This window comes from Triplophysa dalaica, chromosome 14 (genome assembly GCF_015846415.1).
Source record: "Triplophysa dalaica isolate WHDGS20190420 chromosome 14, ASM1584641v1, whole genome shotgun sequence".
In the NCBI taxonomy this organism is placed as follows: Eukaryota; Metazoa; Chordata; class Actinopteri; order Cypriniformes; family Nemacheilidae; genus Triplophysa; species Triplophysa dalaica.
In genome coordinates this window covers 7,788,354-7,813,588 of record NC_079555.1, presented here as the reverse complement: position 1 = coordinate 7,813,588, position 25,235 = coordinate 7,788,354, and the positions used below count along the sequence as shown (strand labels likewise).

Here is a 25,235-nt window from a genome sequence, read left to right as displayed (position 1 = left end):
TTTGTCTTGGCAGGTTAGACGGCAGCCCCCTTCTCCCCCCCAGCGAATCACACAACCAACACCCACAATTAGAAAGGAAGCCAGCCCTACCACATCCACCTTGGATGCAGTTTACTGGCCTGCGCATAGTTTCGTTCAAAGGTCTTGGGTTTTGCCATGTGCATTCGTGGAGATATATCAATGTACTGGGACCAGAGCCACCACCTCTTCCCCTCGCAGAGCAGAGGAGCGCAGCTGGGCCCATAAACCGCTGACCACGGCCGCTGTGGAGACCGGTCGCGCAGGACGCAGGCATGCAGGCTGAAGTTGTAGGGACAGAGAACCGGCCAGCCTGAACCATGCTTGAGGATACATCATATTCTCCTCATAAAGCTCCACCTCCATTCTCAACACTGGCCAACAAGGCTCTCAAGGACCTCAAGGAACTCTGGCTGTAAGTTGCTCTTCACCAACCAAGCTTGTGGCTGGAGGAACACATCAATGTAAGAAAATGATGTTCGTTCTTTGTTTAAAATATTAATTCCAGAGGTTTTAACAATTTAGAGCCAATGCGGCCAAAGCCTAAAATTTGCTCTAAAATGATTGCCTGCATTTCTTTTCCAATACCACAGGGTCTGTTTCAAAAGCCAATAAAACACAGAGATGATGTGGCACAAAGCCTCACATCAGACCATGAAGAGTGTCTAAACTACTCATCTTCATTTTTCATATATCGTCGCTGTCCCTCTCAAACCTCGGATGTCCACATTTGCTGTTTTTCAGGAAATGGAAAAAAAAACACTTTTTTAAATACTTTTTAAATTTTTAAATACAAAATTATTAAATACTGTGTTGTCAACGTTGAAAAGCACTTTTTAATACTTTTATTGGTTAGATATTTGAAAAAACCTAGTGCCAAACATAAAACGTGACTAATATAATAATTTATAGCAAAAATAAAATCATGAAATATGGAGATACAAGGTTTCAAAAGGACAGCAGCGATATACAAGATTAATTTTGAAGCAATTTATGAGTGAAAAATGCATAACTGAGAGACAGAAAGCAAAGAGATATAATGCGAATACTTTATTATCAATGTGTGAATGGTGTTAGCTTTTCATCTGGATATTAATAGTATATGAAAACAATACACCAAAACCAGGCTCTTCCTATTTGCTGTATAATTTTTCAAATTGGTATTGAAAGATTCTTTATCTTTAATAGATATTTATATATATAATATATAAGCCAAAGTGCATTTCCCGTTTTTTTCCCTCTTGTCCATGTACACATTGCACCATACATAAATAATTACATCGTAAAAATGACTCCAGTATTTACAAGTATAATATATATTTCTTATATATATAAAACTTTATATTAAATCTAAGTAGATGATATTTGGGATAGTTTGTGGAGTCCAACAGTCCGTCCACGTGTGTTATGCTTGTGTTATCTGTTGTTGCTGAGGAGGATCTCGAGCCAGCAAGGGCAGGAGGTGATGAATTGGCGAGAGTAACAAGGGCCCCAGCCCTTGGCGAAGCTGATGCGCACACTGTTCGGGTCATACGGTCCATCCAGCAGCTCAGACTCCGCCCCCTGTCTGAGTACAGCTGAGCGTTCGAAGTCAAACACCTTGATGGAGTACCCCGGCATCACCTTGCGAACCACTAGGCTCCGAATCCCCGGTACGTCCAGAGTTGGCGAGTTAACAAAAATGGGGTGCTGACTGCGGTTGTAGGCCCAGACCCCGTCCGGCTCTTTGCTGAGAAGCAAGCCATAGCCGATCTTCCTGCGCGTCCGCTGCACGGTGCTACTGCGCTGATCTAAGCTCAGCTGGCCGAGACAGAAGCCCGTGCCTTGAGGTAGGTCATAGAATATGCTGACGGCAGGTTGGTACACCGTATAGAGGCGGCCCACCCGTGTCCGGTGCTCCCAGTATGCCACATTACACCAGTGACTCTGCTTGGGGGCGTCAGGTGACAGACTGGCATCTGAAACAGAAAACAAGATAACATGAGTTACTTGCAAAATTCAAACGAGTAAGCAAACGAAAATAGCATGTTTATTTATTTAGAAAAGATTTTGAGAAAAATTATGCATTTTTTCATGTTACCTCAAGAGGGCACTACTTCGAAAGTTAATTCATTGAATGTATCAAAGGTGAGAATGAAAATCACAAATGAGATCTCTGTCTTATAACAATTGCTTCTCATATCCAGAAAAGATTAAATGAAGAGCAAATGTGGATTTTTGTAGACCGTTTTTTTGTTTTGAGGAAAAACTGGCAATCATTTCTCCTTTAGAGCCGCAGAAGATATCTTAATTTAAACTGTGCCAAGATACCAAAATCTCAAATTTAGCAAATTAAATTGTATTTCTACCATCCTAGGATTCCACACATACGCTCGCCATCTTAAGCAAACTTTTAGCAAACATTCAAACACTGTAAAAAATTGTGCACGCACACAACACAAATCTCTTGAGAAAACTGAACCTCTCCAGATCAGCTCATTTAATTCACTTTTCATAGGCTCAGGAGCCAGTCTGCTGCATTTCTGCTGTGCCAAACCCTGAGTGAGTTACAACTCCCCGAATCCTTGTCTAACTCGCCCACACGCACACATTTCTTAAACGCTTCCACACCACACACCGTGCATATTTCTCCATGCTATTTCTTGATCCGGGGAGAAAGTAAAGAAACGAGGGGGATATGGAAAAGCTATGAGCTCATACGGGTTCGGATGCCCTGCCCCCTCCGTTCTCTTCCACATTCCTGTGGGTGGGTGATGGTGGTGATGGCTTGGGTGGAGAAGGAGAGTCTCCTCCCGGCCGGCTCCTGCTGTGGGCTTGGGGACAGCTTTCAGCTCCCTGACAATTTAGCACAGGCCTGTGACCCCCTGACCTCTCGAGCTTCACGCTATCAGCTCAGATTAACTGGGACACATTGAGCGGTGCCATTATTTTGCTCTTGAGAGGCTATTGGTAGGGGGAATTTGTAAGGGCCGGGACTTCGGTCCCATTCCCTTGCTCTCAGAGCTGAAAAAATGCCCGGGTCATTAACCACTGCCTTGAAAATCTGCTGTAGCAGCAAGACCCCAAAACCTGGCCCCAAGAATCAACACAAGCATGCATGCACACATCACGGCCCCTCTGCCATGGGCCCCCGCATGTTAACATTACTGAATTCCTTAGATCGTCCTTGAGCTCGCAAAGCGGCGTTTCCTGCTCGAACGGTCTCATGAAACCATGACTCTCGCTTTTACACCGATGGACAATATTGTGACTGGATTATATAGGATTCTTGGCTGTATGGACTCTATGTTAAGGCAAGTAAAGGACACTGGAAAGCTAAATTGAAATAGCTATGTAACCAAACAGATGCAAAAAAAGCAAAAGTTTCACGTGGCCATCTTACACAAAAGTGCTGTGATATGATTAATGCGAGACATAAACAGATAGGGGGTGGCGGTGTTTTTGTGGGTTTAAGCAGAGGTTGAAAGGTTAATAATCTTTTTTATGTTCAGCTTGGGAGCGAACAATGCTCAGCCCAGAGACCAGCCCGTTTCCTGAGGGTGTTCTGCATGTGTGTTCATGTGTTTTAAGTGTATTAGAGTTGAAGAGAATATCCGCCAATGTTTGTGTTCGAGAGGGGAGTGTGTGTTTTGGCTGTTCTCGCCCGAGAGGTGCCGTGTGAGCGTGTATAAGTGGGAAAGGAGACAGGGAAGGAAGGGAACAAATCGGGCAAACTCATCAGAATCCAAGAGCTCTTTACCAACCCGTGCCATCTGTCTGTTTTTTAGATTTACTCCGACGTCGTGTCCTCTGCGAGTTTTCGTAATGCACAATGTCTGTCGTCGTATCATCCTGCTCTTGACAGGCAATCTGTCTAAGTGAAAACCTTTGAGAGATTCCCTCATTTATTTTGGGGTGAAACGTGTTATTTTAAAGTAAGGTGATATTTCACTTAACAATGTATTGATATTCGAATGCCAAGAATCTTATTTTTAATAGACCAAACTACTCAGAGCCTGTGACCATCAGGTCAACGTACACTCTTTATTTATTTATTTATTTAAATACTTCAACTTTAAGCTGTTACACAATACTTTTTTGGTAATACAACAATTGTTATTGAGAAAGTACAAAATCAGCCTTAAAGGAACTGAAAATTCTGTTTACTCGCCAAGTCTGTATAAATGTCTTTGTTCTGCCGAACACAAAGAAAATTATTTGGAAGAATACTTGTATCCAAATAGTTCTTGGCCACCATTGACTACCATAGTAGGAAAAATCGCGTTATGAATTTCTTTGTTCTGTTGAACACAAAAGAAGATATTTTGAAGAATGTAGGAATCCAAAAAGTTCTGAGGCACTTTTGACTAATATTGTTATTTTTCCTGCTATGGTAGTCAATGGTGTCCAAGAACCGTTTGGTTAAAAGCATTCTTCCAAATGTCTTCATCAGAACAACGAAATAATCAAAATAACCGGCATATTGATGTTTCAAACAAAGATGATTGACATTTTTTTATATTTATTTATTTATATTTTATATTTTATGCATTTAGCATATGCTTTCTCCAAAGTGACTTCAAGCTGAACATTATCAGTATATCTGTTCCACTGGACAAAAAAAGCATATCTGCATATCTGCACATGCTTATCGTAACATTATTGTAACCAAAACATCAATATAATTTCAAATCGCATAATTTATAGGTCTTTTATTTAGTCACACTTCAACTTCTTCGACCGAACGTTCAATCAGTGCGTGTGTGCGTGCGTTCAGGTAGGAGCTGGAAACTGCACATCAGCAGGCACACAACAAGCAGGATGCAGAGTTCCTGTCTCCCTTTCCCATGAGGCCTCACTCATGAGTCAGTCAAGTGCCTCTGACAATCCGCCAGAGCTGGAAATACAGTCTTACTCAGAGCGGGAAAAAGACAGACAGACGGACGGCACCTCTGCTCTAATCGCATCCAATGACTCTACTTTAGTATAATGAACCTTATTTAAGCTATCAGCCACAGCGAGTAGGTGTTCGTTCAAAGGCAGCTGACATCCAAACTCGTGTAAACGTAATGACTCAGCAACGGTTTGGTTAACAACACTCAAGCGCTGTGGGCCCGTCACTTTAAGAACAGATAATAATGCCAGACTAAGTGGTAACTCCTCACTTAAGCTTTGGAACTCTCTCACATTCAATGCATCCGCACACACATTTCACAAGGGGTAAAAGACAAAAGCTGGGAGCAATTACATCGCTCTGTGTTCATTTAACCCCGGCACCTCTCAACAGCTCCGTTTACCCATTAGAAAGGCAGAGTATGTTATTATTGCCATTATATTCTCAAAACTGTCTCCGCCACTGTCAATCTTATCCGAGACGAGCTGTCAACGGCACAAAGGGGACGGCAGTGTCCAAATTCAGAAAAAAAGGAAGACAAGCTCATCCCTCCCAGAGTACCTGTTGAGTCATTTCACTGTCTGCCCACAGATGCAAAATCTGTTCAAAACACATGTGACAGACATCAAGTTGTTTGAGGGAGTAAATGGCTCTAAGGTAAGCAAATATGGAGCATATGCAGCTGAGATCAAACAACAGCGAGGGCTGTGTTGACTCACAACACAAGAGCTTATGACGGAGCCCGTGAGACTAAAGGTTACTTTGTCTGAAAACAAAATGGAGCCTAAATAAAAGACAAAGACCCGCTCTTTTACAAAGCTTGAAATGCACAAAAACGCACACACACTCAGCTAGATAGCCACAAAGGTATTTCCTTTGAAATTCAGAGCTTGTACATAATGCTCTGGTGGACGTGCCGCACTATCAGTAAGATAAACAAGACTGTTCCCAGGCCAGACGGCCACATTCCCATCAGTTAAAAACACTTCAGGGTCAGACGGTATATATCATATACAGTTTGAAGCAGCTTTAAAAGCAACATAAATATGTTAGATATTTTTTCTAAAAAGTTCTTTTCAGGACTGAGCATTCTCCAGCGCGGCAAGTCCTGCTGTTCTCTTGGGTGCGGAACCCTCATCGAGGAGGGGGACGGACATGATCGCTGCTTTCGGTGTCTGGGCGTCCAGCACGCTGAAGCAGCGTTCATGGACACATCTTCAGTAGCTCTGATTAGCTCCTTGTCTGTGTTGGAGGACAGCAGAAGGGGAAGGCTGTCTCCAAGCAGAGGCTGGCGCACTGGGTCGTGGATGCCGTTCGACGGCATACCGATCTCAGAATCTCCCATGCCCATTGGCAGTGAGGGCTTACTCCACACGGGGTATAGCCACCTCCTGGGCACTGGCCAGAAGCGCCTGTCTAGCAGACATCTGTAGAGCTGCGGGTTGGGCTACGCCCAAACACCTTCGCAAGGGTTAACAACCTTCGCGTAAACCCGGTGTCAGCCCACGTCCTGCCTGGCGACATGTAGGACTGGCATCCGGGGGGGGCGTATCTCACCAACCTTCCTTCTTACCCAAACACTGGTTAAGAACCGGCATTCCATCCATCACTAAGCAAGCACCCCCTGGGGGTTGGCTGGGCAGAGCAGCCTTCCCCCTTAGGCCGGGATATCATATGAACTATCACAGATAGCTCTAACCGGACCTAGTGCTCCGTCCGTGAAAGGTTACCGGTCAGGGCTGTACCCATCTTTCTCCAAGAAAGCTCTGGAACCCCCGACCACCACACTGGAAGGTTACAGTTTCATGAAATGTTCGAGCTGACACGCCCAGGCCTGTAACCGTCGCTTCGCTAGAGATTGTGACGTGATACAGCGTTCTGGCGTTTTCCATAGGTAACCCCATCTGTCGTTCTCGACACAACGTCGAGAGACCGACAGAAAGGGAACGTCTTGGTTACGTCCGTAACCTCAGTTCCCTGATGGAGGGAACGAGACGTTGTGTCCCTTATGCCACAAACACGTATCGTATTCTGCTGCAGTCGTGAGAGGCTCTCAGGCTCTTCAGTACAAGAGGTAAATGAATGCTGCACGCTTTTTATACCGGACATCCGGGGGTGGAGACCGGCATGCACATTTCATTCGCCAAATTTCATTGGCCTTTTCTATAGTAGTCAGACTTGATTGGTTCTCAAGGGCGAACCCCATCTGTCGTTCTCGACACAACGTCTCGTTCATCCATCAGGGAACTGAGGTTACAGACGTAACCAAGACGTTTTGTAACTAGAGTTTATGATTTTGTATTTTTGACTTATTAATTTAATGAAGTAATTTACATCCACGTCTTTCGATAATTAATCACACTAAAATAACTACAGTTAATGGGGATATATATCTGTACCAGGATTCCTGGGATATAAGATTTCACTCACACCACCTCATTCGATCTCTCTGCTCTTTCAAGAATCAAACCTGTAGGAAGCTCATTCGGAAGCGCAGTTTAAGAAAAATGGACGGGTTCACAACCAAGAATAAATCATACAATTTTTGCACATGCAGAAAAAGACACAATAGATGCTGCGATTATCCGCTAATGCTTTTAGAAGGGAGAGTAAAAGAACAACTCTGGGCTTAACACACACACATCCACAGAGCTTCGGGCAAAGAAAAACAGCGGCTTGTCATCTCTTCCCACCAAACTCCAGAGGTTTCATCCTCTCTAATCCAGGGAATTCTGAAAAGATGAACTCATTCCTCCACAGCTCTCCTGCCAGAGCCTTTAACCAGAGGAAGAGAGAAACTGTTGCTTTGGAAATAATGTGATCCTAACATTCATGGCAATAGAGCGCTCGCTCTTGAATCGAATTGAACTGGGAGGGAGAGAGAGAGAGAGTCTCTTATCCTGTGCCAAGGATTAGATTCCCTCCAGCTATTAGACTGTACCATTGAGCTGACATGCAGGGGGGGGGGAACGAGTCCGGCTATGTTTATGTGTGTAGGAGAAAGAGAGAACAGTGAAGTTTTATGGTGGGCAGAATTCATCTTTTGACGCCAGTCTTGACAGGCCTGGGCATTCTTCTGCTTACTGGGGTCAGAGAGAGAAGCTGCTCACTGTAAATACGCTTTCCTGGACTGCGGAAACATAAGAAACAATGCCGCCATGCCTCCCTCCTTATCTTTGCTCTTTGGTACGACTCAGATTTTTTAGACAACTATCACTACAGGGCGACTTACGACACAGTAACGGGCCACATTTACTTTGGCGTCTGTGCTATCTCTGCCATCAAAGACGGCTTTATCAGTCAGACGCACTCACCGAGACTGCATTCGCACACAGATGGCTTTACTTCTCTTAAAGCCTCTCTCTCTCTTTTTCCTTCTTGGCTTACTTCATTAATTTTGGGGAGATTTTACTGTTTTCTCAGGCTCCTTGTATCAACCGTTGGGCTATAAAGTGGTGAACAACATGTCGACGGGAAGAAGTGAGAGTAATGGAATCATGCTGAGGGAAATGCAAGGCAGGAATTACATACTCGCTCGTTTCTGTGAGAAAGAAGTGTGAAAAACAAATCCAAAAAGACAGAATAACAGACAAATATATTTAAGAGATTACTGATTGTGACAAAAACAACCACCAGTTTCTTTTTTTAACTGGATTATCCTTTTTAGTTTAAGTACCATTCTTAGTTTGTGTGGTCAAAAAGTATTTTGGTCTTGGATTCTTCAAAAAATATCTCCAATATACATTTATTTGAGAAAATGTCCAATTAAGAAATATTTTTTGTAACTAATATAAACAATATAAATCAGGTTGCTCAAAATTTGTTCATAAAATGTATTAATCATTATTGATTCATTTTTACGCATCTGATTCGTCATTGCATTCATGCACAAACCTACAGTGTCTGTGTTTGGTTACTCAACAGTTGCACAAAAAATGTTGCAATAAATCTATTTTTGCTGAATATGTATGTGGCTTTTTTCTTGTTTCCTCTATAACATCACACAAAATACTAAAAAAATCATAGTCTACGATGACAGAGTGCCTTGCACATCGCAGTGCGAACGATGTGTGTATATTTTAATCCTTTCGCCATGGCTCTATTTAGTTAATGATGACTTGGTCAAATGTGCATAAGCTAGCTTAGCTAGTTAGATTGACCGCCCTGCCTCTCTGGATTCCCCTACACTCACCACTGTTGACATTTAGACACATGGGCCATCTGAGCCCAGAGCAACAACTGAACGAGTATGCGGTCTGCCCAGGTCAAATCGCTGGGCCTCTGCAGTGATTTCCGCAGCCCAGTCAAGTAGTGCAAAGACCCAAAGATCTGTGTACTGATCTCCACAGGCAAGTCTCAGCCAGAAGGACTGGGGGTTCCAAGCCGAATTCCTTTACCATGAGAACAGATGGGGCAGTGTGAAGGACGAACTCCCAGAAACAGACCATCTACAACTTTACACTTCTTCTGCTTCTATCAGGGATCACAGGATAGATTTTTGCTATGATCTGTAAGTGTTCTGTATTTTGTCAGTATAACAGGGTGTTGTAAAGGTAGATACTGCACAGCATGCAAGGAGCCATGAAAATATCCATAACCTAAGCCATAAACATCTGATAAACTGAAGCTCTTTCACTGACAGTGTAAATGACTCATTTGTTAAGTAGCTGACACTTTTATTCAAAGTGATTTACAGTACAACTATAACAGGCACAAAGCAACGTGAACCAATAAACAGTTACCAGTCCAACCTCAAAGTAACATAAAAACAGGAAATAACCACCTCACCAAACATGCATCTATTGCACTAAAATTGAACACTTTGTCAGTTTTGAGAAGCATTGAAATCCCCATGAAGTCACAAGGAAGTTTTCTTGTCTTAGAAAAATGGCAATGATATAAACTGCCATGCTCCAAAACTCAAGACAAATATCTCATTTAGAAGATATAAGCATTCAAAACTTAAAGTCTATCATGTCCTGCAATACAGACTATGACTTGACATCATTCTCCACTTCAGCTTGTCATCAAATTTCAGGCTGTGAGGTAAAATTAGTGATACTTCTGGCTACTTTAAGTGGAAATTATGTGTGAAATTTAGTGGCATCTAGGGGTGAGGTTTTGCAATTGCAACCAACAGCTCACTCCAGCCCCTCACTCCAAGCCCTAATGTGGCTGACACGGAGCTAAGATGTCGTCACGTTTCCACTTCTTTGCCAAAGGAGACAACGAAACACGGTCCCTAGAACAGTTTGTCTGTTTAAGGTTACTATAGAACAACATGTTAAATTCAAAGTAAGGGTACCCACAGTGTATGTAGTGAAATAACTCATTCTTAGGTAATAAAACCATAACGTTTCATTATGTAAGGTCTAAATACATCTTTGAAGACACTGTTATGTATAAAACATTACATTTCTGTCAATAGATCCTGAACAAAATTACACATTGGACCTTTCAATCTATATTTAGAATCCTCAACCTTTCAGATGCACATTTCAACTAGGTGTGAATAGACGTTAAAACCAATTTTAACCCCATTACTTGTAGTTTATCAAAGACCTGGAATGGATCATGACAACTATTGCTGTGACAAAAGACATCAAGCCGCTGTGCATCAATGGGAAATAGCAGCCAAACGTTACGCATCAGGTACGGTTTCACAGCGGGGAGCCGTGCCAGCATTGAGACAGATTGTGAGCTCAGGTTAATTTAAGACGAAAGCTGTGTATTTGGATACAGCACGTCTGCAAGTTGATGGACACGCACACAGATCGGATGATGAGCTGCTATTGATCAGCTCACTGGATCATAAACACTCAAGCCAATGTCTTCTGACAGCAGCCTCGCCGCCTCCACCTTCAGTTTCAAACATGAGAGCTTGCAATGGCTCTCGTGCGGTGCAGCTGCTCTATAGAACAAAGCAAAATATTTATGTAACCTACTAAAAATGTAGGATTGAGTGTTTCAGCTATGTTTACCTATTTGGCAGGCATATGACATTTGCACTGCTAATGCAACACTTGACCAAAGGAGCAACATTAAGATATTTTAATGTTTTCATTTATTAAGTATTATTAATGGTGACAAAACTCAAAATGTTTATGCTTAGCTTCTTGTTGTCATACTGTACGAACAAACCCCAGTTTTTCAGACAGCACATTGCTTCTATGGATTCAGCATCACACACTTTATTAAACACTCCACTACAATATTTACCTCAGAACATCACTCGGAACTCTAAAAACCCCCACAAAAAGCCGAAGTGAATGGTCTGTTTGCTGTGGGTTTTCAAAGTACTCAATAAGGGCCACTGAGGTATGGCACAAACTTTCCATTGAGGCCTCTAATTGCATTTAGCAAGAGAGACCAAACTCTGGACACAGAGCAAATACGTCAAGCTGGTGCGGATCAACTTAGCTCTCCTCTCGCTCTCAGCCGCTCACAAATCCCGTTTTGTGTCTCTGAGGGAGTCTTTTGTTCCGTGCGCAGATTGACCAACAGGGCAAACTAAAACAGGTACAGCACGTTTCGTCGTACCACTAATCACATCAGAGAACGCGCTGCGGCTAGATGAGTGAAATAGTGACTGATCGCAGTCTGATCGCTAGGCCTCTCTCTCTCTGTCGCTCCTTTATCTCTCTCGCCCTTATCTGTACGGAGTCATTAGCGTCGGGATCAAGGACTCTTGTATGTTAAAAAAGCAGGCCGCCGCTTCTTTAGTCATTGGTATGAGTGTTTTGCAATAGTTGTGTATTATTCAACACAATCAGGAATTCGTAACTATTGGTATAAATTTGTACGATCTTATTCGTAGGTTTTAGTATTTTTTGCTTGAGCATGAATGTCGTTAGGTTTAGGAGTGGGGATTCAGTATTGCTTTTCTCTAATAATTGTACGTCTTTGTACGATTTGCATCGTACGAATTCATATGAATTGCCGCCTTGTAAAATAGTTACCAATTCCCGTGAGATTACGTTTGTATTATTCAACAACTCAATGCAATGACATGGCCAGTGCACAGCTGTTGCGATCACGTACTTAAGCAAAATGTGTGAAGTCACATTCATTTCAGTGCTGAATAGCTCTTTAAGTTTATCCGTCTGTATGATTTATGTAATGGATCTGACTTGTAAGAGGGTATACAGAATTCCCCCTTTGTGAGCTCAGCTCTCTCTGATGACAGATGTACAGATCCCACTTGGTAAGTCTGAATAATATTTCCATATTTTCGAGTAGCAAACACATGGGGGAAAAAAACAACTCTCCTCAAGAGTGTTCTGGAAAAATCTAAAAATATGCTGATGCCAATACGAGTTAGCTTGACAAGCGTGCACTGCATTCAACCCCGTTTGATTGTAGCACCCGTTTCTAAAACAAGGGTCCATCATCACTGCTTGGCCAAAGTTGTGGAAAGAAACAGAAAAACATTAAGAAATTAAACATTTGAAAAGACAGGAAACTCAAATGTGCTGTGACAAATGCCTCCAGTGTGAGAATAACATTACATCAGAAAAATACTCTCACCACACGGAGAGAACTGGACGTCATGCGCAAAATAACACTTGATGACCTGATGAAATTACAATGAGTGTTTTGTGGCTTTTAGTCCTCGTCTGTTAAGGTAATCTATAGAACAGCATTCTCTTAAAGGTCCAATGTGTAATTTTCTGGAGGATCTATTGACATAAATCCAATATAATACACATAACTATGCCTTCAGAGGTGTATAAAGTCCTAACATCATATTGAAGCGTTATGTTTTTATTATCTTAGAATGATCTGTTTCTATCTACAAACACCGCGGGTCCACATGCATGTAAATCGCCATGTTGTTTTTATAACTGCCCTAAACAGATAAACTGTTCTACGGAGTGCGTTTCGTAAATACATAATCTCCTCAAGCAACAAAGCGGAAATGTGATGACATCGTTTTTCTCTGTCAGCTGCCGTAGTGCTTCAAATTTGACGGGTGGAGTGTGCCGCTGGTTGTAATTATTATCATTATGTATCCTAAACAACGTCTGCTTGTCCATGCACACACTCTGCATCACTTTAAAGAAGGTTAACGTGAGGATGTCGGACTCTCTGGGCCCCTGCAGTTAATCCACGGCGACTTCTGCACGCCAAAGGAATGCGTTGGCTGTCCCAGTTTTAAAATACTGACTGCCACAGGTCCATGCACAACTATCAGTGTTCCTCTGGGGAGGACGGGGAAAACATTCTTCACTTTATTTCAGCCAGGCAATCAAACCGCAGGCCTAAATCACGGTGCCAAGCTAAGGCCTTCTGCGTCTACTACTGCCACCTTTTCCGCCTACTCCCCCGGGCACAGGGCAGCTGAGAGCAGCAAAAGCGTTGGACAGTGATGGTCGCTCAACAGAATATTGTTCCCTCTTCCGCAGCCTTGAGAGGAGGCTGGCTAAAACACTGAACTAACAGTTGGGCATTCCATACATTTTTAATGGCATGGCTGCCTCTTTATTTGTTTCTCTAACCCCGTGGCCTGGACTGAATGAATGGCTCTATTAGAGGAGGCAGGCAGGCGCAGCGGCGTGCAGGGTGGAGGGAGCCACGGGCTGCTCCAGCCTTCCCAGAGCGCACTGCAGGGCTGGATGGCTCACTCATTACTGGCCGGGGGGGGGGACTGGGGAAATATTAACCTGCACAAATGGACTGCATTTTTAAACAAGCTCTGTGTGGGTGATGTCTGTGTTTACACTGTACGGGCACTTTGGTCATATGTTGGATAACCGGTAAGCTTAAGAAAAAAAATATTCTGGATAGTATTAAAAACAGTAAGTGAATTATGACACAATTACTATTCAAGAACAACAGATTTGAACAAGTCAAAACAATCACAAGTCTCTTGAGAAACTTTGAAAGGATTGAAATGTAAAACGACCAATCACAGTTTGTTTTACATAATAGATGCTATTAAGTAGAGCTTAGAAATAGATAATAGCAATAATTATACATTTAATAGTGGCGTCGCAGTCTTTGCAAACAATGGTGCAGAAAACACAAAAAAATGTCTCGTAACATGGATACGTTGCATTAGATTTGTTTGCCGGGCTAAAAACACGCCTGACTGAAACTAATGTCACACTCATTTAGAAGACAGCGCTATTATGATATTGCCAAATAATTTCTCTTGATATTGATTTTGTGAAATACATGACTGATGTGGCTCTAATATGCAAAGACAACACTACAAAGAGATTTGAAAAAACATCCATCTTTCTCTCTCTCCAAAACACTTCACATCTTGAAATATTTATAACAGTCAAACAACGCAGAGAGCGAAAACAATCCTAATCTAATATCCCTGAAAACCAAGTCGGATTTCTCATCGAGGAGGCCAAATTGCATGCGCTCGCACACGCAACCCCATTGACAAAGATGCAAACACGCTACGCTCCCACCGAGACACAAACAATACGATAACAAACAATTGCACCCACATCTCATACGGGGCCAATTTTCTGTTAAGGTGGGCGACTAATTCAGCTGTCCCCTACTGCCTGATGACCGTGTGTTTGGTTGTTTACGTGTGTTATGTAAAGGGAAGAGGAAGTCGGTCATTCAGGACAGGAACACGCACTCAAGAAGAACTGTATGGTATAGCCATGACAGAACATCTCCGCCTGTGTTTGTTACGTCTATTTCCATGCTGCATTTCCCAATCAACATAAAAAACACAACACAACAGTAGCTTGTAGCGATACCACAAATTGGCAAAATACGCAACATGGACGCACGCACAAGAAAACAGGCATTTTAACCCATCACCTCCAGGCCACTGGGCTTCTCTTCAACATTCCTCAGCTTCCCCCTGCCGTCAAAGGGGTAGTTGAGCAGCCCCTGTGCTACTAAACCCAGGCAAGCTTTTTAAAACAGGATGTTTGGCTGAGGCCTCCTTCCCCTCAAATAAACAATCCACAGATCCTGATTTTCTGGAGGCAGGGTGGAAGTACTCCAGTCACATTATTTCCACATCCCGTATCCTGGAGCACTTGGGGCCCTGGGGGAGTGTGGGCAGGCTCTGGGGCTGCGGTGGAAACCTGAGGTCCCATGCCAGCCAACGGGAATACGGAAGAGAAAGATAAAAGGAAGGAAAGAGAGAGAGGGAGAGAGAGCAATACTAAGGGGGAGATTATGAGGGGGAGGACAAAAGGGTGGCCCCCGCGCTGATACGGCATCTGTGTCCACTTCACCGTGGCCCATTTTTCACTGGCAAGGTAGCGCTGTTACAGAGATTGGCTTAGAGGCTGGGTAGGGTGTTCATTTTGTTTATATGGAATGGATTTAAAAATGAGAGGAAAATATGGCAACTGACTTCAATCTTGAAGTTATATAATGCATCGTTCTGCTGCAAATGATGTCATCGAGCTGATGTCACTCTCACGAATGTACATGACCTCAGCGATGGACAAACTGCAGGACAGTTACAGTCTTCACATTGTGTACAACACAACAAAGGTCTAGGATTAATGGATTAGTTCACTCATAAAACTGTCAAAAGCCATTTACTCATCCACATGGCGTTTCAAATCTTTCCAAGATGTGCTCAAACCTGACGTGCCAAGTTTGAATATGTGGACGTGTAATTTGAGAGTTATAGCATAGGGCGGCTCAATAACCTTTCGGTGAATGACAAGTTCTTGACACTTGGCCCGTGTTTATATAAAATTACTAATTTCTCTTAAAATTTCCACGGAAGAAAGAAATTAGTTAGTAAATGATAACAACAGTTTTATTCTTTCGGTGAACATTTCAATAGCCCAACATCTCACAAACAGGAAATAATTGAAGCCTTAACACTGAATTTTCACAATCTTCACTCCAGCAAAAAGGTTTAAACTGAGGGAAAGACATCACATGCCTTTTAAGGCTGTTCAAAATCTATGAATGCAATCGAATCAGAAGCAATCAGCAGCCAGTCACATGCTTCAATCATTTTGTTTAATTGTTCTCTTTTTTCAGACAAGCATTCCTTATTGCTACAATATATCATATAAAGTCTGTCTGTATGAAATGATGATGGACTTTCAAGGACTTTCAAGGCTACTATCGACCAATGACTCTCTGCTAGCAATGAAACCTCTTTAGTGCACCACTAAGAATCATGGGAATCACTTTGGTCATTGTAAAAGTCTTGCTTCTATTTAGGTGAATTTCATTTAACATTTAATTTAAGTCATTTTTCGTCTTTACTCAATTCTTGCTTTCACGTAACATACAAAAGGTATTTCACTACATAAAAACTATAATTCATATTATTAATTTTTCTGAAAAAGGTCTGAATGGACGACAATATATCACACATTTAGGTTTACACAGAATCATTCATTATAATAGGGGGGGAATTAGTTTAGCACCATCTAGTTTTGTTTTGTTCCTAAACCTGATGTTTTAAAAACTCTCCCATGCCACTATAGTTCCTGGTTCAAGACCAGCTTTTTTTTTCGGCCTGTGAAATGAGCAGAACGAATCGGACACTAGCCCCAGAGCTCACACTCTGTTAATGGAAAAAGGGAATCACTGGCTTTAGCTTACAGTCACACTGCTGATCAGTTTGGGAAAGCCCGGTTCATGTTGAAAGAAGTTGTTATTACCTTTTATTGTCAAGACACATCACAGAAAGAACTCACAGTGACGCCAGCCAGGCTGTGGTCTTCTCCTCAAAACAGTGAGGGTAATAATAACATTACAAAGCACCCAGAATAAAGCCAAAGTAAAATTACACAAGATCACAACTGCTTCCTTTAGCTGACAGATACTTTCCTCCTCAATCTTCCAATCCATTATTTTCTGGCTTGTTTTTTTTTAGAACAGAATAGTTCAATTTTAGTATTATCCTGTGCAGTATGTCGTAGGACATTTTCTGAATGCATAGAAAACGCACTGTTGAAATGTGTGAAATACTGTATCCCAGAATGCAATGCACACCACCTGACAGTAAGAAACCCCCCCCAAAAACGTGTTTCTAAATCATTCTAATGACACATTTACCCGCCGTATTTATGCATGTTTTTAAGAGAAAGACGAGAAACAGAAAGAGACCAGAAAAACCATCTTCCGAAGGATGTGGGGTCTTTTTCATTGGAATTACACAACTCGGTTCGCAGATTGTGATGTCTCGCACTACAATCTCACGCATGTTAACAGTTGGATTTGCTTGCTTTTCCACATCTGGAGACAAATTCCAGCAGGCTTATTAGAATGCATCTCTCAGCTGCGGCAGATCTATCGCTGGGCTGAGAATAATTTGTAAACAGCCACTGGTCTTCTCGCCCCTGCTGGCCTTTCATTCCACATCTGTCAAGATAGCTCATTACAGGGTGTAATAATTACTGGAAAAACAATTATACCGCTCCGCAGACGGCATTACGACTCGTATCGCTGATCAAAAGGCGAAAATTCTCAGGCGCAGCAGGGATGAGAAGACCGCCTCATGAATACAGGGGCTCGTGGGCCACAAAGATCATAGAAACCCCAATACTGGGAGGAAACGCAAACTCGCATGCATACAGTTATACAGGAAGCAATGAGACCTACTTCAAAGGGCATCATTCTGATTTCCACACGACCACAACACAGGGTGAGGAAACAGGTGGGCTGCATTACAAGCAAGTCACAGATACAGAATGTGACAGCGAACACACACGTTCAATAGACACACACGATGCACAACACGACCACGTTTCAACAGCCACACAGGGAAAACAAAGTGAACACTTAATCAATAACTGCGCGTTGACACAGCGTAGACGTTAACTGACAAACACAGTTTCGTTCAAACAAAATACGATGATGGGAAATTCCCTGGCGGGGGAACATTGAGCTATAGATGGCGCCCAAATAGAAATACCCAAACACCTGTGAGTGCAGACGTTACAAAGATGCCAAAAACACATCTATCTTGTAGCACAGCGACTTCTCTGGGAAGCTTATGGAAACTTAATAAAGAATTTGAGCTTAATATCCTTCTCACTAAGGCAGCGAAAGATCAAAGATGTATTTCATAAACAGCCTCAGATCTCAGACATCCATAGACTGTCACATTCTGTAAAATCTCTCCCTTGGGCGACGGACAATTTTCATCAGGCTGGTTGAGATGTGTTCGGTTGCTATTGTCAGACAGAGTGGAGGAGTGTTCGGAGAAGGAGTAACATCCGCCTAGGGGGCTGCGATCTGCTTTACTCCCACCGCCGGCCCCCCAAGCCTCACTTTCAAGAGCTTTACTAGTTCCTGCATGTGGGTGGGGTGGGGATAAGGGACTCGGAGGTGGGTGGATCGCCACATGTATGAACACTTTTGGATTGAGCAGTTTTCTTATTTTTTATGGCTAGAGAGCAGGATAGAGATATAGAGGTGATGAATGACGGAATTCTAGGGAATTTCATTATATGTGTGGAAATCAGAAATCTGATTTAATTCCTACTTAAAACAAAACAGCACTACTGACATTATGGTGTTTTAGATGCTTAAAGGAACAGTTCAACCCAACAAAAAAAAATTATGTTTTCATTTCAATTGTATAAATTTCAGAAAAGAAGATATTTTCAGGAACATGGAAAAGCAAACAGTTCTGGGGAACTTTTCGGTTTCAAGCATTCTTCCAAATATCTTTCTCTGTTTTGATCAGAACATAGAAATATATACAGATTTGGAACAACTCAAGGGTGAGTCAATGATGACAGGATTTTTATTTTTCGGTGACCTGTTCAATAAACTACGAAATGGAACTATAAAATGGGACCTTCACGTCTTAGATTCCCTTCAAAACTCTTCATGCAAAGTTTGATATTTAGTTTGATTGAGTCTAATTTGTAAATCTGTTCACGTTGGTCCAACAGCAAAAACGTATCTGGCTAAAAACGACCATGGACCAAATCCTGCACGCATACTAAAATGACTTGATTATATAAGCAAATCCTAGCTCGCATAAACCAAGTTCAGAGCAACAGCCCCACAACATTTCAGTAAGCAATTGAAACATTATTTGTTTACGCAGGGAGTGTCGCCAGCCTGTGAAGTGGTGGCGACAGTGTGGATGAATGTAAGTGGGGGGGGTGTGTGTATGAAGCCTCAAGCTCAGGTAGCTTCTTCTGGGAAAGGGGTGGACTGCCCTGCTCTCTCTTGAATCCTATTTCAAGCTCGGCAAAACAAAGCCTTAGCCCTTCTGTCTCTGCGGCCACGATCCTACGCATGCACAGTTGGGCTGCAGTTTTATGAGAGAAGCAATGTTGATTTTATTCCATGAGAGGGGAATGTTTCATCTCAAAGCATGAGACAGAACTGTTTCTTCTCATTTCTCTCAGTGTGGCCCCTCTCATAGAAAAAATACAATCCTAAACCACCCCTCACTGCTGATATCAAGATAGAGCTGTAAAGGTTATGTGTGTGCTTGTGTATATGTAAAATGTGTCTGAGCGAGCATGTGTGTGTGCGCGCCATGTGTGCACAATCGGCCGGTGCGTATAACGTGACTTTGTGCGCTCGAGTGTGTGTGTCCCTGCGAGCTTGGATCTTATTACAGTTTGATCCCACTCAAATATTTCTGTAAGAAAACAGAGGAGGGGAGGCAGGGTCTATGGCCAGCCAACACGGCCCACTGAACCTCCGCTGGGCTCACAATGAGAGCTTTATCTCCACCGCACTCTCTCTGCTCCTAATGGCCTTTACGAGGAGGAGCAAAGCACAACATAAAAACCAAATTACCTGCAAAGTTTGCTCATTAATCTAAACATGGAGCTTAAGACAATAGAAGGTATGCCCGCCACTTTTAATGCCTTTAAGACATTACTACACACTTAACCCTTTATTGGCCTTTAAAACGGATGCAGGACAATGTCACCGATCTTACAGAACGAGCATGATGTGCTCCCTCCTGAAAAGAAGAAAGTAAATATCTGGTGCAAGGTCACCATCACAAGCACGTGACATTTGTTTGAACAAAGATGTTACCACATGAGCACCCCAAGCATGGAAGAAACACTAACAAGTGCGACTGTTCTCACAGGCACATTCCAAACAAATCTATTTAACGTCTTTCAAATCAAGATTTCTAAGTCTAAATATACTAAATAAGCAGACTAACCTGAGAATTCCCCTTGGGTGGCGTTTGGCGAGCTGGCAGCCTCTGTTTCAGTGTAAGACAGTGTGGAATCAGACAGATCTGAGGAGAGAAAGCATGACTGTGTCATTTGTGGGTTAATTTGTGGGAAAGTCAATCATTTTTAAAGGAAATGAGAGAAAACATGCTGTTACGAAGATGGTGCTTAAAAAACATTTTTTATCTAGCCGAGGGGCAAACCACACCAGTTCAAGATGGTACTCTTTCTACCCCACCTCCAGAAAAACATTGTGTCCGATGTTGAACTACGTTACTGATAGGATATCCCATCCCAGTGGCCATGCCAGTGCCAGGTCTCACTACAGATTGGGCAGAGCCCAGGCCCGTTCCAGATTGGCATGCTGAAAATGGGCCTGCCGGATACTGGCTGCAGCCTCCGCTGGCTCTCAGCTGGTCACTGTGCCTAATTGCCACCATTAAAATTCTTCACGTTGTTCTACTTTTTGCTTCCCCTTAGGCTCTCTGTAAAGCCAGGGATTCAACCAGTGGATGACAACTGATGGTACTGACTTCATTACAGGGGCCAGTTTATTTTGTAACACAGATTAGTTTATTCAATTTGTCAGTAATTGATCTTCTGACATCTGCTCCCTCAGAATGTATATTTACATCAATGTATACGTTGAACGGATTTAGTCAATTAAAACCAAGAAGTGTGTATTGTGCAAAACAGACAAATGGGGAAACTTACCCAGTGGCTTATGTTCTTCGCTGGGGGAAAGTCTTGAGTAAGGAGGTGGGGGTGATTCTAAAAGATAACAAGAGTATGGTTACACTTGAAAATAATAAATATTGTAAATAATATGGTAAATAACTGATATTGTAAATAATATTGTTTCCAGATGTAATGCTGGTCTAAAATCTAGACAAACTGTTTTAAGGCCCAAGGTTCACTTTAAGAGAATAAGTAGGTGAACTGAATCACAAAATCTACACCCGACAGGCTCAACTACATTTTATTGAGTTTTCTAAAAGGCAACCAAAACAAACTTATTTGCTTTAAACAAAGAAACACGCAAATCAAATAATCAACCAGGAACCGTAAGTATTAAGTAATATATTTACATATATTTGAAATATTTCTAAGAAAAATATCATTTAAATGTGAACACTCTTATTTTAAAATGCAGAATACTAACAATAATAAACAGCTAGATATTTTACCATTTAAATAACATGGGCATCAGTTATGTACAACTTTGCCATTTAAAACTAATACAAAAAGAAAAGTAAGTAATGCTTTTTAGACATAAACCATCTAGCAACTACAGGAAACCACGAAAAGATCGTCAGCAAAAAGGAGAAAAAAGCCGCTGAACAAGGAATAACCTAGACTTTTGAACGTGGGGAAAAGTATAATGCGTACTGTCTCTTTAAGAGTGGCGGCAGTAATTGCCAGGATCCTAAACTCAGTCACTCAGATACACAGCGAGTCAGTCTGGCGCCAGTTGTATGCAAACTGTATATTACCGCCACTCCTTCACCTAAATAGCATGAGGGGTCCTCCTTGGGAAAAAAGGCGACTTTTAAAGTGCAACTTGAAACTGATATCATTTCAAAGGGTAATGTCTCAGAAAAAAGTGGGGGAATAGAAAATGTGTTTTAGTTCATTTAACGTTAAATCCTAGGTTAATAAACGCCTGCTGTAAACTTGAGTTTAATCCTTTTTTAGCATCCTAGCTAAACATGAAATGTTTGCTTAACCACGTTTTACGTTATTATTCTATCATAGGAGCAGGGCAAGACCTAAACAAAAGGATTAATCTCTTTAACGTCGTACAATTCATTGATGAAGTTTAAAGATTGAGAGGGCTCGGATGTTCAATCTCATGAAAGAAATACCATCTTCGTGGGGACACGCATGAGCGCCTATGAGCTATGTGCGTCTCTGCACTCCAGCCCCAATATGAGAGAACAGAGGGGGCTGCTGTCTCCCTCAAGCGTTTCTTCTCTGAGAAACTCCAATAAAACGGAGAGCAAGAACTATTTCTAAGCCTTCGCTAGTCGCGTTGTGTTATTAAACATATAGTTGTAAAGATTTATTACACAAAAACAGATATAGCATACAGGTTGCCAAATATCTCGCATATATCATCCTCGCTGTGCTGTAAATTTATCACATGAATGCAAGGAATTTTAATCCATCAAATCGTCATATGTTCAGCCTGTTTATAAGTAAAGTAAAAACTTAAAAGTATTGGCTAATATGAGATAAATATTACAAAGGACGCACACACATGAACATGAAGTCAATTGTGAAAGAAGACATTGGTTGAATGGTTTAATTAAGATCAGAATGAAATGAAATAAAACTATATGCGCCACATGGTTTTATTCCCTTGGTTATTTAAAGGAATACACGATAAAACAAGCCACTAGCCAGCAAAATATAATAAACTGTGCAGTAATTTTTGAGATGTACAAAATGTTGTCTATTGTATGATCAGAAACGTCCAATAACGTCCATAATTCATCCATAAGTCCACGCGTGTTAAGTTTTCATAAATAATGAAGCAGCAAAAAACTTTTAGGTGCCAAATATGCGTCTGTAACGCGTTATACATTTAATATCCTACAATAAGCAAACACACGTCATGCGTATTTTCTTTACATATAATTTATCAAGTAAAAAGCTAAATTACTAATCTGCTGGTGTATGGATCACAAGTTCATCTGGCCTAGTTAATAGGACAGTTTCAGACATTCAATGTGCACTTTCACCTAAAGAAGTTTGGGAACATAAGCGCTTACCTGGCCCACAAAGTCTGCTGTAATGATATGGATTGCAGCACACAACCGGACCGTCCTGAGCACCGAAGCTCTTGCACTCACAGAGTGCTTTTAGCTGTGCTGTGTGCTGAAGATCTGACCACCGGTAAAGTTTACAGATGAGCAGCTGTGGAGGAGCCATGTGACCACCCAGACGCAGCTCAGTCCGCGATACCATTACACAGTCACTCGGCATCCCTCCTTTGGACTCCACGGCCTCCAACAAAGTATCCAACGTTTTCTCTTTAAGCCTTTTCAATAGCGAGTAGGTGGTGGACTTGAGCTCCTGCTCCATGACGGAGCGAGGTTTCGTCTCCTGGCTCTCAAAAAGACCAGGGTCCCGAGAAGACCCAATGTTCCTCAACGCGAACTGACACGAGGCTGGCTCTGTACCTTGAGCCACATCCGGGCTTCTAGATCCAGAATGATGGTCCCGATCTTTAAACAAACAGCAAGTAACTGTCCTACAATCACAGTCCTGCACAGACCGAGGGCTCCCCTGCTCCATAACACACACCGTACCCCCATCTTGGTCCAAAACTCCCCCCGGTGAGCCTCCGCCGCGCTCAGTGGGATTCCTCGTACACAGTTCCCCATAGTCCACGCCAAGCGACCCGCTCGGGGTCATCGGTCTGAACTCCGTCTTGGGAATTTTCTCTGGGTTTGTGCCAAGTAGATCGTCCCGAGACCCCTCGCCGCTTTTGCCATATCCATCGCCCCCCTCTTTATCTGGAATCAAACGGCTTCTCCAGAGTCGCCGCACAAGACCTGAACGTTTCGTCCTGAACATACGACAACTTGAAACTCTAGATGTGTTCTTATTTACGTTCAGATCTTCGCGATTCAAAACTCTTTCTGTGGTCGTGCAACATTAATGTTTGCCGAACGCTGTGCAGCGCGTGCACAGCCGAGCACCGTATATCGGTGGCAAAGCCACAACATTAGATTTTAAGGCACAATGTTATATTGCATTAAAATACAACATACTACACAAAGAGTATACGTACATTAAATTGCATTCATCTTAAACGAATGCTGTCAGGTAGTACAATGTTTGTAAAGCGGACACACAAGGCAATAGTTCTAAATGTAAAATGCACTACAGATTTAAAGGGAACAAGTGATTATTCACCGCTTCAAATTACAAAGACAAGAGACATCGCTGACAAAAATGCACTCGAGTTAGCGAAAAACTTGCGCGTTGTTAAATGTTTTCGGACTTTGAAACGCGTTCAAATCCACTCTTCGGGTCTGGTGAAGCTGCTCCTTGGTGCAATAAAATCCACAGACAATACCTCGCAGAATTTACAATTCCGGTTGTTTTCCACTATTCCAGCGCACTCCAAAAATATCCGTGCGCGCCCGGGTCAGAAAAGAAACAATCCGTGGACTTATAATACGCTCTTGGTTCCGCGTTCAGACCTGGTCAAACTGCAACCCAGATCTCTCTCTCTTTCTCCGTTTCTTTCTCTTTTCCTTTTTTCTCCCCCTGTCACACACACACATACACACGCGCGCGCGCGCACACACACAGGGCCCCCGAGGAGAGCGATGGAGCCATTGGCTGACTACCATCATGTGCTAGTCTAGACACTTTGGCGGCTCTGAGCTGCACTGATTGTTGCGCAAACAAGGTTTCAAGTTTCTTAACTCTTAAAGGCGTAACATCCATCTTTTTCTTTATCCTTAATATAGTCTATCCCAATAAGATGATTGTTTGTTCTTAATAGAAAGAAAGACGTTGTCTAAATTAAAACATATGTAAAAATCCAAGATTTTTTTTTAAAACATTTCCGAGCTTAAATTGATATAAAGTTTTCAAAGGTCGTGAACTTTAACCTGGGTTTTGAAGATGGTCTGATATATAAAGACACATTTAACGTCTTTAAACGCTTCTTTTTTACATATTTAAAACACAATAATATCCTATATTTTTCTTTATTATTTGCCCGTATTACTAAGAAATATCCCACGTTTTATTTTCTTATAGCAGCAACTATCACGTGAAATCCCACTTTAGAGCAACATTACATAGCAAATAAATCCGCATGCAGTTACCTGCTCCATACGATTTGGGAAGCGCGTGAATTCCACAGAATGACCTCATGAGGTGCGGGGGCCTCTCATTCGGGTGCGAATTCCAGCTATGGGCAATGCAGAAACCGTGAGATAAATCCCCCCTAAATATCCACAGCCTACAAGTAATATGTAACACTTTCACATAAACATTACACCAAAACGCCAGCTTGTTGCGTCTGGTTTAACTCTCAATGGATAATTAAAATACTTGATCTTTATTTATTTATTAATTACTTTTTTAACATCGTTAAACAAATACATTGCAGCGTAAAATAGGATACATCAGTTCCTTATCCTTATGCTAAATGCATGTTGCCCACAAAACGTAACAGTGTAAAACATTATCAATTGATA

At 42.1% G+C, this 25,235-nt stretch overlaps 1 protein-coding gene across 1 annotated transcript; it reads right to left on the bottom strand.

Moving 5' to 3' along the window:
• Positions 1–1,053: 1,053 nt before the first annotated feature.
• Positions 1,054–24,423, bottom strand: smad6b (SMAD family member 6b). Its single transcript, XM_056765824.1, has 4 exons — positions 22,785–24,423; positions 20,725–20,781; positions 19,998–20,075; positions 1,054–1,976 (listed from the first exon to the last, which is right to left on the bottom strand). Exons 1-4 carry the CDS (start codon positions 23,590–23,592, stop codon positions 1,435–1,437), a joined length of 1,485 nt encoding a protein of 494 aa, XP_056621802.1. The 5' UTR covers positions 23,593–24,423; the 3' UTR covers positions 1,054–1,434.
• Positions 24,424–25,235: the final 812 nt, after the last annotated feature.